The 14,782-nt window shown below is 50.7% G+C and overlaps 6 protein-coding genes across 6 annotated transcripts; 4 read left to right on the forward strand and 2 right to left on the reverse strand.

The window, feature by feature from the left end:
* Positions 1 to 161: 161 nt before the first annotated feature.
* BO83DRAFT_325958 (mediator of RNA polymerase II transcription subunit 18) lies at positions 162 to 1,061 on the reverse strand (the record flags this gene model as incomplete). The annotated part of the gene is made up of 2 exons (XM_025528025.1): positions 162 to 483; positions 568 to 1,061. 2 exons carry the CDS (start codon positions 1,059 to 1,061, stop codon positions 162 to 164), a joined length of 816 nt encoding a protein of 271 aa, XP_025382431.1.
* A 1,667-nt stretch (positions 1,062 to 2,728) lies between these two features.
* Positions 2,729 to 3,155, forward strand: BO83DRAFT_403823 (alpha-ketoglutarate dehydrogenase subunit KGD4; the record flags this gene model as incomplete). Its single annotated transcript, XM_025533651.1, has 2 exons — positions 2,729 to 2,804; positions 2,872 to 3,155. 2 exons carry the CDS (start codon positions 2,729 to 2,731, stop codon positions 3,153 to 3,155), a joined length of 360 nt encoding a protein of 119 aa, XP_025382432.1.
* Positions 3,156 to 3,765: 610 nt separating this feature from the next.
* BO83DRAFT_383357 (RUS1 family protein) lies at positions 3,766 to 6,053 on the forward strand. The gene is made up of 7 exons (XM_025532451.1): positions 3,766 to 4,142; positions 4,222 to 4,334; positions 4,388 to 4,400; positions 4,482 to 4,545; positions 4,615 to 4,955; positions 5,021 to 5,065; positions 5,138 to 6,053. Exons 1-7 carry the CDS (start codon positions 3,984 to 3,986, stop codon positions 5,987 to 5,989), a joined length of 1,587 nt encoding a protein of 528 aa, XP_025382433.1. The 5' UTR covers positions 3,766 to 3,983; the 3' UTR covers positions 5,990 to 6,053.
* An 863-nt stretch (positions 6,054 to 6,916) lies between these two features.
* BO83DRAFT_442010 (regulator of G-protein signaling domain-containing protein) lies at positions 6,917 to 8,020 on the reverse strand (the record flags this gene model as incomplete). The annotated part of the gene is made up of 1 exon (XM_025536370.1): positions 6,917 to 8,020. One exon carries the CDS (start codon positions 8,018 to 8,020, stop codon positions 6,917 to 6,919), a length of 1,104 nt encoding a protein of 367 aa, XP_025382434.1.
* Positions 8,021 to 10,501: 2,481 nt separating this feature from the next.
* BO83DRAFT_372533 (uncharacterized protein) lies at positions 10,502 to 10,668 on the forward strand (the record flags this gene model as incomplete). The annotated part of the gene is made up of 1 exon (XM_025529985.1): positions 10,502 to 10,668. A coding segment is annotated over one exon (167 nt), but the record flags the coding sequence as incomplete, so codon positions are not given.
* Positions 10,669 to 11,684: 1,016 nt separating this feature from the next.
* BO83DRAFT_403826 (uncharacterized protein) lies at positions 11,685 to 13,529 on the forward strand (the record flags this gene model as incomplete). The annotated part of the gene is made up of 13 exons (XM_025533652.1): positions 11,685 to 11,794; positions 11,877 to 11,926; positions 12,062 to 12,160; positions 12,254 to 12,321; positions 12,362 to 12,468; positions 12,636 to 12,775; positions 12,851 to 12,912; positions 12,962 to 13,035; positions 13,064 to 13,174; positions 13,210 to 13,211; positions 13,281 to 13,380; positions 13,402 to 13,438; positions 13,461 to 13,529. 13 exons carry the CDS (start codon positions 11,685 to 11,687, stop codon positions 13,527 to 13,529), a joined length of 1,029 nt encoding a protein of 342 aa, XP_025382436.1.
* Between the last annotated feature and the right edge of the window lie 1,253 nt (positions 13,530 to 14,782).

The following is a 14,782-nucleotide window of genomic DNA, read 5'->3' on the forward strand; positions in this document are numbered from 1 at the left end:
TGAGGTGTATGTTTTCAGTCAAAGTTTGCTTTTCCAGAGAAGATCTCAGCACTATGTTTTTAAGGCTCCTAATGACAAATTTAAATTTCCAATGATTTATCTACTGAGAGCCATCAACTCCGGGGTATATAGCACGGCTAAAAAGATATGATAATACATGATTACTTCGCTCGCGTATCCAGAGACAGCCGATCCGCCATCTCTAGACGGACGGCCGACTTGAGCTGCTCGCGAAGCCCGAACAAATGCTGCGAAGCCGTCCTCATCATCTCCTGATTCCCGCCGTCCTGGACGGTGATAGCAGCTTGCAGGACATAGCTCCCTGTCCGTTCCAGCGGTGAGAGTTCCTGATAAGCAGGCAGCTGCCGACGAGGTCCATGTGATTCCTGCGTCCCAGTCGGGTAAAGCAGGACACGGTGTAGGAAGATAACGATGTCATTGAGAACAAAGACATCCCCTTCCACCACGTACTCGGTGACAAAGCTGAACCCAGTTTGTCAGCTAACTAGGACCAATCACAATACGAAGGAGCTGGATATGCGCCGAGGAGTACGGGATGCTACTAACCTATAGCCCCAGGCATTCATGGGCGCCGTGATATCACCTTTAGGCAGCGTGGCACTGGCCATTAGACGAGCAGTCACGGCGGATCGAGTGCCTGCCTCGGGAATATCTCTGAATTCAAGTTTCCAGGGCTGGTCCTCGTAACTGTAAGACGATGAAGACGACGATGGCTTCTCCTCCAATCCGGACATGGAGACATCGGGATCTCCAGATGAGGAAGGGTTCCCGCCAAAGTCGGCATTGGCGACGGGGCCAACTACTTGGGTATAGAACATGCCGCCATTGAGCATTTTATTAAGGCGCTGCAATTCGACACCCTGCAGATCTTGACTGGCCCCAACCCGGGTGGTGGTTAAACCTGGCTTGCGGTAGGCCTTGAAAACCAAGCGTCTTTCCAGGCGGTGACGGGGTTGCATGGCCGTCAACCCGGCCAACTGTTGAAGGAGCTCATGATGCTGGTGCGCGGGGACCGAGGCGAAGAGCAGAAGCTCATGCATAATCAGAAGAGGAAGAACCGGGGTAGAAATCGAGACGAATAAGAATAGTAATTCGGGAGTTCGTTCAAGCCTGTCTGTAGCTCCCTTAGCTCCGGCCAGCTTTGCTCAGGGAAAGACGGAACACATCAGGCAAAGCCGCAAATCAGGCAAAAAGCACGGGTGAAGTCGGGTCGGAGACACCTTCCGAGTGTCCACTTTGATCCGGCCGGTAAGTAATATTGTTATGGTACGGTAACTGCCAGACAAGTCTTGATAATTCAGTAGTAACACAATAATTGAACAACAATCCACTTTCTGGCTGGGCGGAAAACGCGTGGGGAGATAACAACAATCATGTGATATCACGCGATTGCAACTCCGGTGTGAGTAAACCAGGGATTTCAGTGTGAGCGGCAAATGCTAGAAGGCAAAGTTTATGAAGACAACAAACCAACTAGAACTAAAAGATTTTCTGAGATTTAAACTTTCTGATTTTTTTTTCCTTTTTCCCTGTTCCTCTAAAATTGCTTGTGTTGAAAATTTCCCCTTTTGGACAGGGCTAGTTGGGGTAGACTCATCCGAGCACATGCCAAGATGGGGGGAGGGGAGGGGAAGGAATCTACTATTAGTGAATAGTGAGGTTGAGTTGCCCTCCTTCCCAGGGCTTGCGGGGGTCAGATTCCGGAAGGTAAAAAGTACAGTTCTAAGCCTTACATAAGAGTGAGGGTGTACGTATGTGCATGTGTGAGGGGGATCACGCCAGACTACGTACTTGTGATGTTTCTCCGCTCAGATGATCTAAGATAAGAAGAGAGGGTTTGTTACACCAACTGGAGCATCATAACGTCCTCCGGGGAATCCTACGAATGAGGGGAAGCCGAAAAGAGACGTGCAGTTGAAAAGCGTCGGGAGGAAAGGCGATTAGAAGGAAGCACCGATGCAGGTCCCCCAAATCCAAACTCACTGACCAGTCAGGCACGGGTCTTCCTTCACCGGGGATGCGGGTTTGGGCAAGGATCGGGGCCGTCGGGAGTAATCATCAGGTGTCAATCATCCTAACACTATCAGTCTAATATCTGATTTGGGGAAAAGATGGGGAACATGATGTCGTCGCTATCGAATTGGCAATGAGCAGCTAGTACCGACTCGACCGAATAGTCTCTGATCATACCACAAGCAGCATAGAACCAGACGTTGAGGAGTAGTAATCGTGCCAGATTGATGGAATGGTGGAAGGCAAAGGCCGGATCACAAAATCCGGCGGCGGGTTTCTCGTTAATAACCCGTATTACTCCATACATACCACCAAAGCTGGGCTTATCAAAAACCCACACCCTCGCTTCCGCTCCGACCCTCGTCGGCATTTTCCCTCTCCTCCTCCTCCTCATTCATTTCTCTTCCCCTTCCCCTCCACCAGTCTTTCCAATTCTCCTCCTGCTCTTTTCCCTTCGTCCAGACAGCCTTCTGTACAGTCCTTGCCTCTTTCCTTCCTCAAACTATATAGGCCTTCTGTGTCCTTGTCGTGGAGAATCCGCCTGCCTTCCAAAAGCTTCCTCTTCCATTTCCAACTTATTAATCGCTTAATTCGGTCGCGTCGGACACTAGCGGTTTCCCTCGATTCCTCGCTTTTCATCCTTACGACTACCTTATAATCTATAACCCTATCTTCCTTACTCCTACTATACAAAATGCGTGCCACTTTTGCTCTCCGCAGCGCTGCCCGCACTCCCCTCATCCGGTTCCTCGGCCGGCGTTCCGTGCCTCGTATGTATTCCTTCCCACCCGTTAATTCTACGCGCCTGCCTCTTTGTCTAACATGACCCATCTCCAGAGTCCGTTGACCACACCCCCCGTCCTCACCCCGCTTCTCCTTCCGGAATCCTCCCGGACTCTTTCGCCGCCTACCGCATCAAGGCTCAGCAGCACGGCCCCCTTGGCCGTGCCTCTTTCTCTCAGGGCATTGGCCGCAGCGCTGGTGCCTCTCTGGGCCCCGTTCAGCCCAAGCAGGGTGAATTCTTCGACCGCGACGAGCTTCCTGCCCGTTTCCACCGCCTTCCCTGGTCCGAGGCTGAGATCGAGGCCATTGAGACCGGCGGTGCCAGCCTGTTCGCGTAGATCATTCCAGGATCTCACTCAACGAGAGATGACGCAACGGTAGCGGTCACGGGTTGGTGATGTGACGAATACTCTCATGTTAAGATAGAGTACGACCATCGGCATGGGGCCGTGGCAGCCGTTGTTCTCCCAATTCAACCATGGAGTAACAGGCGAGTTGTGGGGCCTGGTTCGTCTCGCATCATCGGAACTTGGATGGTACTATAATCAGGGGCTGGGAGCACCGTCGCATACTGGTGATGGGTCGTATGTTGGCATTGTCCAACCAGGAGCTGCTTCCGTCCCTGCACTTCTTCGATTGCTTTTCTTTATGCTTTTCTTTTCGGTCACGGCGCTGGTGGTTGCTTGTTTCGGAGCTTAGCGGTTTGGATTCCTTGTACTTGGGGCGCGACGCATGACGGATGCTTTCTTGTTGTCTGGCTGGGGCTTGCTGAGATATCTTCGGATTTCTGTGCATAGATGGTTGTTTCATTCGGATCCAAAAGTCTGCTGCATGTTGGACTATCCTCGGTTTGCGGGGCTTTGTCTGAGTTCTTCCCTGAGGTTTATTAGTACTATACTGAGGCTCGAGGAGACCTTGAATACGATCAATCAATTCAACATAACTTTTTGCAGTCACGTAGTCTACTGTAGAGAGCTACTGGTCGTCCCCCCGAGATTCTGCCGGACTGCAGCGGACAGATGTCATGACACGTGCCCGTATCCTTAGCGTCAGCTCCTGCCACGCAACAACTTTCTATACAGCTTCCATCGAGCTACGCGTCTCTAACATCGCGTCAGGTCTCAAACGGGACTTTCATCGAGACCAAAAGGAACACGCGCCACATCATGGCCCTTAAAGACGACAGCACCGCAATAACCTTCACCGAGGTGGACGAAGTTAATCACCCTACCGCAACTTACATTTACTCCGAGCCCGCAGCGGGTCCTGCACGTCTTGAGCAGGACAAGAAGCATAGAGAGAATTGGGGACGCGTGGATGTGGCAGTACGTGATTTCCAATGTGAACCCAATCTGAGTGCTAGGCTGCAAAGCTGTCATCTCGATTTAACCATTTGCTTGGTAGCATGCTTCCTCCACTACTCTGGCAGCTTGGTCTTCAAAGAGCGTTCTAGACTTTCTGGTTGAGGTCTTCCTTCCTGCTGGATATCCCCACAGTGTCACGGATGATTATGCGCCGTAAGATACTGTTGATCTCTCTCCCTAGCATTGGGCTCTACTAATTCATACAGATACCAATTGTTTGTATGTGGAAAGCGTTAAGCACACCATGCCGAAGCACTACCATACTTGCCCCCTATCAGACTAGACGGCTAATCCACGAAGGACTCTCTCCAAGCCTTCAGCAGCTCGATCGCCGGTCTCTTATCCTCGAGAGCAGTGCTGCAAGGTCGGTACATGACCTATTCGCACCAAACAGCTGGTCCACAGACTACCTACCCATACTAACAGCCCTAAGGTGTTGGAGTTGGTAACGCCGATGCCTCTCCCACCGCAGCCCTATTGCTGCATATCCTCCAAGATTCCTCTGGCCGGATCGCGACGATTCTCTTCGCGCACCGGGTTGGTACTGCTCTCGAGCCAGAATGCAAAATGTACCGGCTGGCAGCAGACATCTTCAACGATCTAGCAATGATCCTCGACTGTCTCTCACCAATGATCCCAGCAGGTGCTCCTCGAGTCACCGTACTCAGCACAGCAGGTGTCCTTCGGGCTCTATGCGGAGTAGCAGGAGGAAGCTCCAAGGCGAGTCTAAGTGCGCACTTCTCTCGCTGGGGGAACCTAGCTGAAGTCAATGCGGTAAGTGAATCAATCATTATTCGAACCCTGCGCCTGGGATACGACCACTAACCTCTTGTCAACAGAAAGACTCATCGCAAGAGACAATCATATCCCTCATCGGCATGCTCGTAAGCCAGACATACCCTAACTCCTACAACTCATCTTCTCCAGCAGAACAAACCTGACCAAGAACCTCACAGGTCGGCTCCTTCGTCGTCTCCCGCGTGACCAACTTCTCCACAACCTGGATATGCCTCTTGATGCTTCTAGCCCTGCACCTCAGTCTCAACTATGCCGCCGTCCGCTCCGTCCAAATGACCAGTCTCAACAGACAGCGAGCCAACATCGTCTTCTCAACTCTCCTGAACACCGACCCAGACGTCACACAACTCCTCCACCCAGAATCCACCAAACAACAACACCAATCCCCCGCACAACACTCCCACCAACCACCCTCCTGGAAGACCCTAACCCCAGCCCACGTCTCCAAGCAAGAGAAAATCTTCGAAACAGACGGCATCCTCCGCTGGTCCTCCTCAACAATAACTCCCCCTCATACCCTCGGTTACTGTCGTATAGGCATCTCTCTGCAACAATTTCTCTCTTCCGCTGCACTATCCACCACGTCTTCTAAATCTCTCCGAACCCCAATCCCAATGCCCCAACTCGCCACCCTCTTCAGCAAAGAAGACTACATTCTCTACCTCACCAGCAGCAACAGCAGCAGCAGTAGTAGTAAGAAGACCCCAACATGGCACGCCAACATCCTACTCAAGAACACTACCACAAGTCAATCCCAGCTCAAAGCATGGGCGCATGCCTTGCTGGCTGCAAGGGTTTTGTCGACGTCATCAGCAGCAGCACCACCAGCAGCGGATTTTATTAGTACCTCGGACCAGATTGAAGCTACTATGGATGTACTGCACCGGACGTTGGAGTTCCTCAATGAAGGGTCGAGGTTTGATGGGTATACGACTGTGTTGACGGACAATGGCTGGGATTTGAACATTGCTGCGTTGGAGACGAGGTCGGGAAGGAGGGTCGTTGTGTAACATTGCTAGCATAGCTGTTTGTCTATGGCTGGATATTTAGTTAGTGTACTCTTGTGTAGTTTAGTAACATGGGTGTTTCTATAATAGGTCATATATGCTCTGTGACGATGTATACATAGGTATTGAATATGTAGAAGGAGCATTGTTGATGGGCGAGATAAGATTTCAATACTGATCAATTTATGACAAGACAGTCTACGTTTCAGCCCGGAACAAGGTGAAGATAAAAAGCATCCAATCCATGGGTATCTATCGACCAGTACACAGTGATGCTAATGCTAATGCTGATGCAAAGTGTGATGCTAACTAAAACACGGAGGAGAAAGAAAAAAATGCAGTCATGCCCTTTGACAAAAGGGTGATAAGAAACAACTCCCATGCACGCACACATCAACAGAATGTCCCTTCGACACCCCACACCACTCCCCCTTGTGAGAAATTCAATATGGATACACACACACAAAACGCCAAGAGACATAACAGATAACCACCATCCCGTTTTGGAAACCCCCAAGTCTATATGGTTTTAGATGATGACAAATGGAATGATGCACGCTGGGTCGCTTGCTTCGATGCAAGTGGAAGAAAAAAAGGCAGAAAGAACATGAGACAGAACGCCGGAATATGCTTAAATCATAATGCACATGCATTACACCGTCCACTCGTAGTCAGTGAGTCAATGCGACATATTCGCTCAATAACCGAGAGATCAATCATATATGCGGTATCAGGTTATGCAGATCGGATCATGCGGTCTAGCCGATGCGGTGAGAGGAGTAGAGATCAGGATGCCATTTTTGGCGATCCGGCGAGAATTCGGAGCGAAGAAGGCTTGTGAGTGATAAAGGACATCATCAGAGCTTTGAAGCTCTGCCAGATGGGGTGGGTTTTCGGTAAGGTTGTTGTCGGCCGGTTTTGAACGGCCAGTCATTCGTCCATGCCAGACAACTTGAAATGTTGGTTGCCGGAGCCTCCGTGGCCCGAGCGCTTTTTGAAGCCCAACTTCAGTCCCATCTTTTTCCATGGGTTGTCGGTGCGCTTCGGGCTGTGGGCCAGGTGCATGCAGTGAGGATCGCTGGAGGGCGGCGTAGTCGGCGGTGTCATTGGTTCGCCTGCACTGGCACTCGATTGCAAGCTTCCAGAGTCATCAGTCAAGGCCCCAGACCCGGAATCTCCGCTGGCGTTGGAGACCTGTCCCAAAGTCCGATGGCCGACCTTACCCATGGAAGTCATTGCACTCAAGGAGAAGTTCGAGCGGCTAGGCGGAGAGCCGACGGACACCGGCGATCCCAGATCCTTGGAAGACTGGGGAGACTGCCGTCTCCTCTTCGATCGGCCCCGACTGGCCGTGTGCTCGTCGAAGCTGGAGTTCGATACGACGGTGATATCGTCCTCCTGAGAAAACAGCGGCTCCGATAGCGGCAAAACGTGAGCGGTCGAAGCATGCGAGTTGAGAAACGGCAGAAAGATCGACTCCTCCATCAGATCATGGACGAGTTTTACGGCAGCGTCCAGGGTTTCGGGAAGCGGCGGGTTAGGAAGATTGGCGTGTCGAAGGATGTCATCGCGGACCTCGCTGGAGACGTTGATCTCTCGTGGAGATCCGGGCAGAATGTAAGCGGTCAACAGTCGCTGCCAGAGCATACGCAGATGCTGGCTGCCGGTGCAGTCGGTGACGATGGGCGATTCATTCAGCTGGCGGCTCAAGGCATCGTGTGTTTCCCGGTACCGCTTGGCCTCCAGAGTGAATTCCAGGGTCTCCAGACAGTGGTTCTGCGAGAGATAGGCCATAAAGGCACTAAGGGTGTATGGGGCAGGTGCAGTGTTGGCCAGCACCTCATCTAATGAGGGACGCATGGGACAGAAAGCACCCGGAGGAACCGTCAAACTCAGCGGACGCGAACCGGAGGAGTCCATGTCCTCGTCCGACTCGCTGTCCGATGAGGAAGACGTGGGAGAAAGCTCAGGGGTGGTGCTGGGAGTATGGTGTCGGAAGAGTATGGGAGGATGCAGGGTCTTCTTTTTAAGCATCGCGTACAGCGTGCGTCGGTCACTGGGGTACGGCGCAGGTGTGGTGAAGCCCCGAAATCCACCTCGTTGTTGCTGTAATCCTCCGAGACAGCCCAGGCAGTGAATCCGGTACTTCGCCAGTCTTGAATGTTGAGTGGCCACCCTTTCCGGGAGAGGCCAGACTCGTCGATAAGAGAAGCCGTGTTTCAGATGGTGAAGCGTAAAGAGAGACAGCGCGACGGTGAGGCGGCGGCACTGAGCGGGTAGAAAGGCTGAAGCGAGAACCCGGCGATAAGGTGGTAGTGATGGTAGTAGTGTAAGGTAGAGTTGAGTAGATAAGTGAAGACCTCAGTTAGTGAAGGATTGAGATCTGTTGGTGGACAAAGGATTGATTAGTCGTTTCGATGTCCCGCAGCAAGGGTATAGGCAGCAGCAGCGGTTTTCCAGAAGGGTCAGAGAAGACGGGGGTTGTGATGGGAATGTATTGGAGGAGGAAAGTTGGTAATTGGGGGAAAAAGTAAAAAACGGTTGTTAATAATAAGAGACAGGACTAAGGCCAGGCACAGCGATAGTTGTAAAGAGAATTGAGAAAAGAAAAGAAGATGACGCCACAGGAGACACAGCCGAATGGCAGAGGGAAGAGAGAGGGGGGGGGGGGATTGACTGGTAAGTATTCAAATAAGAGGAGGACCAGCCATATCCAGAGGGTGTGAGTGAGAGAGTAAAGTGTGAGTGAGAGAAGAGTGGAAGAAACAAGGCAGGACGGGCCAGTGGTGGGTGGAGTGAGGTGATGCCGATCAGGACCCCTTCAAAAGTTCTCAGAACCTGCACGGAAGCGTCGAGCACCCGGGGGGAAAGAGCGAAAGAGCGAGAGAGAGAGCGAGAGAGAGAGAGGGGGGGCCACACAGGAAAGTGAGTAAGTGGAGTGGAGAGAAGCCAGCCAGCCAGAGAGAGAGGGGTGGGGGACCCGCCAGAAAGTGAAAATCGAGAAGAAAGTGGATGGATTTGCTGGATTTGCTGGCCCACAGGAACAACCGGCGGCCCAAGATTTCCTCACTTCCAGAGCCCATCCACGTTGGCTGGAAGTGGATGCTCTCCCTCTGCAATTCCCATGGGAACCTCGCCTTCCCACACCACGAATCACCGCTGACGAGACTTCCCGGTCGATCGTACCCAGGATGACTTCCAGCCTATCACGCCGACTTCGGCGGGTCTCTTCAGCCAGTCACAGTTGCAGCCCAAAGAGATAATGCCACCCACCCCTCCCAAAATGTAAAAGTAAAATCCAATCGGGAAAGGAAAAACAGGGAAAGTCGAAAATGGTTCAAAAAAGAAAATCGTCATTTTGGGAGAGACAGAAAGAGGGAGGGAGGGGAGGGGGCTGCGTATTTCTTTGTCTCCTCCTTCCCAATTTGGTTTTTCTCTTTTTCTTTTTCTTTTCTTTTTATTTCCCTAATTCGCTCATTCTTCAAAGAGAGAAGAAGAAACTAAAGCTGGGAAGGGGAAGAACGCCAGCAGGAAAAAGATTCCACGCTGATCATGAAAGCAACAATGACTGACTGACCCCAGACAGACTTTCTAGAACCACAGACGCACTCTCACGCACCACACACAACACACATTGGAGGGATGAGGACTACGCGGCTAGTAGATAGTAACAGAGGCATGGCCAACCAGGAGAGAATCACGTCATGCCCCTAAGGCATGCCTCAGACACTAGCCCAGAGAGGTTGACTCGCAACCATTGCAACCCAAATAGGATCTGAGAGGCCAAAAGGTGGAGACCATGAATGGAAATTGGCTCCCGTCGCTGGTCTTGAATGGCACCAGAACGCGCGATGGATCTCTGGCCGATGAAGTAATAATCCAAAGTTCCAGCTGCTGGATGTGAGGCCGAAGGTGGGTCCATAGCAACGCAAGTTTAGCGTTGGGGCAGTCAAACTCGATGGTGCAAGGTCGTGTTGTGTGTGGTTTGTGCTGCTGCTGCTGTTGCTGCCGCCGCCGCCGCTAACTACTCAATCCCATCGTGGTGTTGGAATATAAAACCGGCCACGGTGGATCCTGGCGCTTGTTTTTTCTGCCCTTCAACAATGAATGACTCGAGAAGAGGGCCCTCTCTCAGCTCTGTGGATATCCCATCTGTCTTGGCCTCGCGTAGTGCTCACTACCACTATGACTGTCTGGTAGTCTGCGATTGTTGCTATGATGGTATGGACCAGGTCGATCGATCGATCGACCGGCGGACCCCAAAGCAATATCCCGTCATGGATTGCAGTTGAAACAGCATAGTGGAGCGACCGAAAATATGACAAGCACCTTGGGGTAACAACAGAGCCAACACAAAATGATTTAAGACAATAAAAACAAAACAGAAAAAAAAAAAAAAAAAAAAAAAAAGGGAAGGGGCCGAAGGAATGGACCCAAAACCGTAAGGAAATTGAGGGAAACAAGAAAAAATAGCTTTCTAGAAAGAATGAAGGAAAAACCAATGTCGTTCACTCACCATGCGTCAATTGAAATGCGACCTCCCGCAACAGAATATCCGTAGAAGGAGACCGGCAGCAAGGGGGCGGTCGCCAAAACGCGCGTTCAACGCCAATATATCTCAACGGTGCAGCAACGAGGGAGGGAAAAAAAAATCGCTCAGGGCTGATCAAAATGATAGATAGCGGAGCTTATGTAGGTTGCAGGCAAGTAGGCAGGCAGGCAAGCCGAAAAAGAAGCAGGCGTGGAGTTTAATGTATGTATGTATGTATGTATGTCTGTATGTATGCTGTAGGTATTCAACGCCCCGGTAGACAGAAGTAGAAAGGTAAATGTGATATATGATATGATGCACCCTACAGCAACAAGCGATATTCCGCAACGGGAGAAGGATAGTAGAACAAAATTAGAAACTCGGACTGCAACAACTCATTAGGCGCCCAGGAACCGGATTTCTTGCAGCTTTTGTATGGAGAAGGCGCCTGAATTCAATGCAGAAAGCTTTGATCAAGTTGATTGCCTGATGCGGTTTGGGAGCAGAAGAGAGAAATGGAAGAAAAAGAAGAGGTGGTGGCAACTGGGCTCGTATGTGCCAGTCTGGACCCGATCGCAGTCCGCCGTAGCCCCTCTTAGGCTTCGGAGTACATGTACTTGAGCCCTTCCGGTGACCGCAGCAGGTCGCAGAGGTACCAGCTACATACATACAAAGACACACTGTCAGCAAACAAGCTAGGGTTTGCATTGCCGCTGTGCTTGAAACCCACGCACAACTGAGCCAATACCAGATGCAAGAGCTGCCTAGATGCAACGATGAATCCGTTTAATTAGTCCAGCCCAGATGTGTTGTTCGCATCCACAAGACACATGGCCATCTACTTGGCGCAAAGATTACTTTAGATGTAGTAAGTAATAAAACGAAGTTCTGCCCACTACACCGGAACGGCGAGACAAAGAATACTATACCACGCCCGAACGGCGTACTCCGAACATTGTTTCCAATTCCTTGTGGAATTAATTAAAATCCCATGTAGACCTAACCTCACCGTGGACGTTCTTCCCACCGATACGATACTAGCTGTACCAATCCGGAGTCGGAGAACAACTCTCCGGATTGGCCCCCCTCTCAACGGACGATACTGATGAATATGATCTCAAAGGCGCACGACGGCCTAACGCTGTCGTGCAGAGCGGCCACCCCGCAATGATTGGTCAAGCTGGCGCAGGATCTACAGGATGCCAAGCAGGCTGTGCAGCCAAAAAGGCAAGGGGGGAAAGGGATACATTCATAAGGGTTCCACCAGAAGACCAAAGGTAGAGAGAGGGAGAAAGTCTGTAGAGAGAGCTTGCAGGTGGTTTTGTGTAGAGAGATTCGAGCCTTATGAGTGCAACCCAGACATCCATTGGGACGATTTCAAACCCGGCTGCAGCAAAAGCATGGTGTGGGTGAGTAGTGAATGCCTGTCGGGCCAATTCCCTTCAGAAAAAAAACCCTTTCTCATGTGCAGTAGCGTCTAGAAAGTGGTGGTTGCTGGTGGTAATGAGCGGATCTGCAAGCCGACGAAGAAAGTGTGGTTGCAGACAAAGAATCTCCAACAGATAGGAGCTGCGAAAGCTGCGTGCAACTGTTCTTCGCGGAGTCAATCGCGGAGTCGACTGGCTCCAAATATGGGGTAAATAGTGCCGTGCTACGCTGGAATGGTTCTAGTACAGGATAACATCATCGTGCTAAGCGCCATCAGCTTCTGAGCGCCAATTCCGATTATTACCCAGGAGGTTTAACCCCCATCCACAATGCTTTGCAACGTCCAATCCGGGGGGCGGAACGGCTGGACGGCGTGGTATCACCAGTAATGACCCTTGTCCGGGGGTTGTGTTTAGTGGCTTTCCCCAAACGCGCCTGCAAGGGCCTGCAGACATGCAGCATACTGGTGTATGTGTCACAGGGTGGTGGTGATGGTTAACGAGAAGAGCATCCTCCGATCCCGGTGTGGTCGCGGTCGCGGGCTCAAGTGTCAAATTCCGGGACATTGATTCATCATTGCAAACCGTTGTCGGGAAACCAGCCGACAAAGAAAAAAATAAAAATAAAAATAAGATGAAAAAATAAAATGGAATACTGGAATTTCTTACCTTTTCCAGAACACGAAGGAAGACGCAAAGAAATTTCGAGGACTGCTGATTTGCCCCAGTTGCGAACCGCAAGGGGAAGCGAGAGAACCAGCCCAACCCTTGCGGCATCCACTAATGAGATGGCAACTGGGGAGGAGGGAGAGAGGGGCTTTCGGCCCGCCCGTACGCAGTTACTGTTGATTGTGACCAGTCAGTGGCCACGTCTGACGAAAAGGCAATGAGAGTGTGTGGCATTAGCGTTGCCCAAGTGGTCGAATTCTGGCCAGTTCCGAGGGTCCTCACGGCTTTGTGGATTGGTGGTGCCACCCCCCACACCCCCCATACACACACGCACAACTAATCCACCAGCCAATGCCAGCAGAGATGGATGAGCAATGTGTTTCCTATTTGAGGTTGGCGCTTTTAAACGCTGTGCTCACGAGGTGCAGTGCCTTCCTTTATCTGGTCCAGAAGCTTGTTAGCGGCTGTGGAGCATGCTCTCGGGGCGTCTTTGCCAGGCCTTGGCGCGATAGGGGCATATCGTTTGAAGTCCTTCTCCTTCTCTTTACTTCCTTTGGGCAAGTGCATTTTATGACCTGCAGGTACTGTTGATACAGCAGTAATGGAGTGGTTATAGAGTAGTAGGAGTATACTTTAGTATATTGCAAACCTGTTACCTACCGTTCAGGTGTCATTCTGGGTGGCGGACGGGTCTTGATGTTGTGTTCTAGAATGACATGGACCTTTTTCTCACCAGTGTATCTCATCGGATGTTGTTGTGCTACCACGTAGTCCCTGTCAAAGAAAAGGTTCTACGTCAGCACTAGAAAGAAGCCAAAACAGAAGGTTCCATGGAGTGACACGGCAGGCGAAGACTCGAGGAGGCGTACAAGATCTACCGCCTCCCTTGATAACGCCATCAGCAACAGCATTCTAATAGCTTACGAATGTATAAGTGGGAAGGGGTGTTGTGTAAAGGGGAGGAATTTTCTGAGTTACCATCCATCAATTCGAACAAGCCACACCCAAATAACGTCATGTACCTGCTGTGTGATGCCCGTTTGCAGATCGTCTAGCCCCCAGTAAGTAAGTGGCTTGAAAAGGTCGAGTGACACTTGAATACGACACAGATTTATGGTCCCGGTAACCTTACTGCCTACATGCTTGAAGCTTCTGAGTTAGGTCATCTCGGGACGGTCACGCCTGAGTCATCTTGACTAATTGGCTCTACTTATCAAGTTCCATTACATCCTCCATGGGCTGTTGTGCCACCTGATTAATTGTCCGTCGAACGGGTGCCGGGGTCGTCGCATCAACTGACCAGCAGAGCAGATCATCACGAAATTCTAGATTGATCATGGAAGCTTTCGAAGGAACATCAATTTTTTTCTTTTTTCTTCTTTGCACAACGCCACTCTATTAATGTAACAACAACAAGCAACTTTGCATATCACCAGGGACAAAAAATTAATATTCGGCCTTCGAGAATGGAAAAGCGCTCCGATATGCTCCGGACTGATAAAGAAAGAAAGAAAGTCCTTAGCGACGGATCGGGTGAGGGTGGCAAAGCAGCGCGGTGGCTTATCAGTTGGGAATGAAAAACTATTTCGGAGTGCTGAACCTAATCTTTAGGCTAGTGAAGTCGCTGCTCCTTTGGGAAAGAGAATCATCGGAGTCTTATCAAACTTCGGCAGCATGAATATACCAAAAATTGAGCCCATCTCTCTCTCTCTCCACATATCAACTTAATTTTCTACTTACTATCCGGACTCCGAAGAGTGATACGTAGATAGGACCACAGCAACTATGGAGTACTAATGGAGACAGATTACCTAATCTCCGTGCCAGTTCACGCCGACGATTAGCGACGGTACCCGCCCTGGCACTTATCCTTGTTTGCTCCATGTTTTTATTCATTAGTTAAGTCTTAGGGGGGGGGGGGGGGGGGGGGGAAATATTGGGTCCAGCCAACAAGGTTGTCGGCACCGCCCGCACACCGAAAACCCCAAAGGTAGAACGGAGTACTGATAGGGAAAGTTAGGTATCAATTTGCATCGGAGGTAACACCAAATAACAATCTAATAGCTATGACTAAATCTGAGTATAGTCATTTTTCGCCAATGGTGGACACACCAAAACTAATAACTCAATGGTAATGAAGCTATTCGAGTCGATATTGGATACCTTTCG

Source organism: Aspergillus eucalypticola, assembly GCF_003184535.1.
Source record: "Aspergillus eucalypticola CBS 122712 chromosome Unknown BO83scaffold_44, whole genome shotgun sequence".
Lineage (NCBI taxonomy): Eukaryota > Fungi > Ascomycota > Eurotiomycetes > Eurotiales > Aspergillaceae > Aspergillus > Aspergillus eucalypticola.

What these genes read in the sequence shown, in the direction of transcription:
- BO83DRAFT_383357 (XM_025532451.1), top strand. Translation starts at nt 3,984, where the DNA reads ATGGCCCTTAAAGACGACAGCACCGCAATAACCTTCACCGAGGTGGAC. An exon ending in CTCGAGAGCAGTGCTGCAAG is followed by an intron (nt 4,546 to 4,614) that starts GTCGGTACATGA and finishes AACAGCCCTAAG; the next exon opens with GTGTTGGAGTTGGTAACGCC. An exon ending in ACCTAGCTGAAGTCAATGCG is followed by an intron (nt 4,956 to 5,020) that starts GTAAGTGAATCA and finishes TCTTGTCAACAG; the next exon opens with AAAGACTCATCGCAAGAGAC.